General features: G+C 42.9%; 1 protein-coding gene across 1 annotated transcript in view; it reads left to right on the forward strand.

Annotated features, from left to right (window-relative positions):
- Positions 1-200, forward strand: part of GSTUM_00006757001 (uncharacterized protein) — a gene marked incomplete at both ends in the record, with an annotated part of 381 nt that extends 181 nt beyond the window's left edge. Inside the window, one exon of the mRNA XM_002838928.1 lies at positions 60-200. Coding sequence (XP_002838974.1) covers positions 60-200 — 141 coding nt within the window. The remainder of the gene's footprint in view (positions 1-59) is intronic.
- Between the last annotated feature and the right edge of the window lie 210 nt (positions 201-410).

The following is a 410-nucleotide window of genomic DNA, read 5'->3' on the forward strand; positions in this document are numbered from 1 at the left end:
ACCCGCAGCAGATACCCGCTTCTATATATACACATAAATGCTAATAATACTTTCTGCAGGTTCACATCCGTAAAGTCAAGCTCTTGAAGTCGCCCAAATTCGATCTCGGTGCCTTGCTGAATCTGCACGGGGAGTCGACAGCGGATGAGTCTGGTCAGAAGGTGGAGCGTGAGTTCAACTTTTCCTACTTATTACTTTAACGAATATGAAACACCTTTACGATCTTTATCTTTATTGCGACATTATTGTTACGCCAAGGAAAGCTCTTCACAAAGAAGAGTTAGAGAAAGCTTATGACAGGTGTTCCCGATAGAAGACGGTAGTCTTGCACTATCGGTAATGTATGTGGAGGCCTAGTGCTATCGTAAGATGAAGGAAGCAGAAGAAAGAGAAGAAAAGTATCGTTCACC

The sequence above is a fragment of the Tuber melanosporum genome (genome assembly GCF_000151645.1).
Source record: "Tuber melanosporum whole genome shotgun sequence assembly, scaffold_3, strain Mel28".
Taxonomy (NCBI): Eukaryota; Fungi; Ascomycota; class Pezizomycetes; order Pezizales; family Tuberaceae; genus Tuber; species Tuber melanosporum.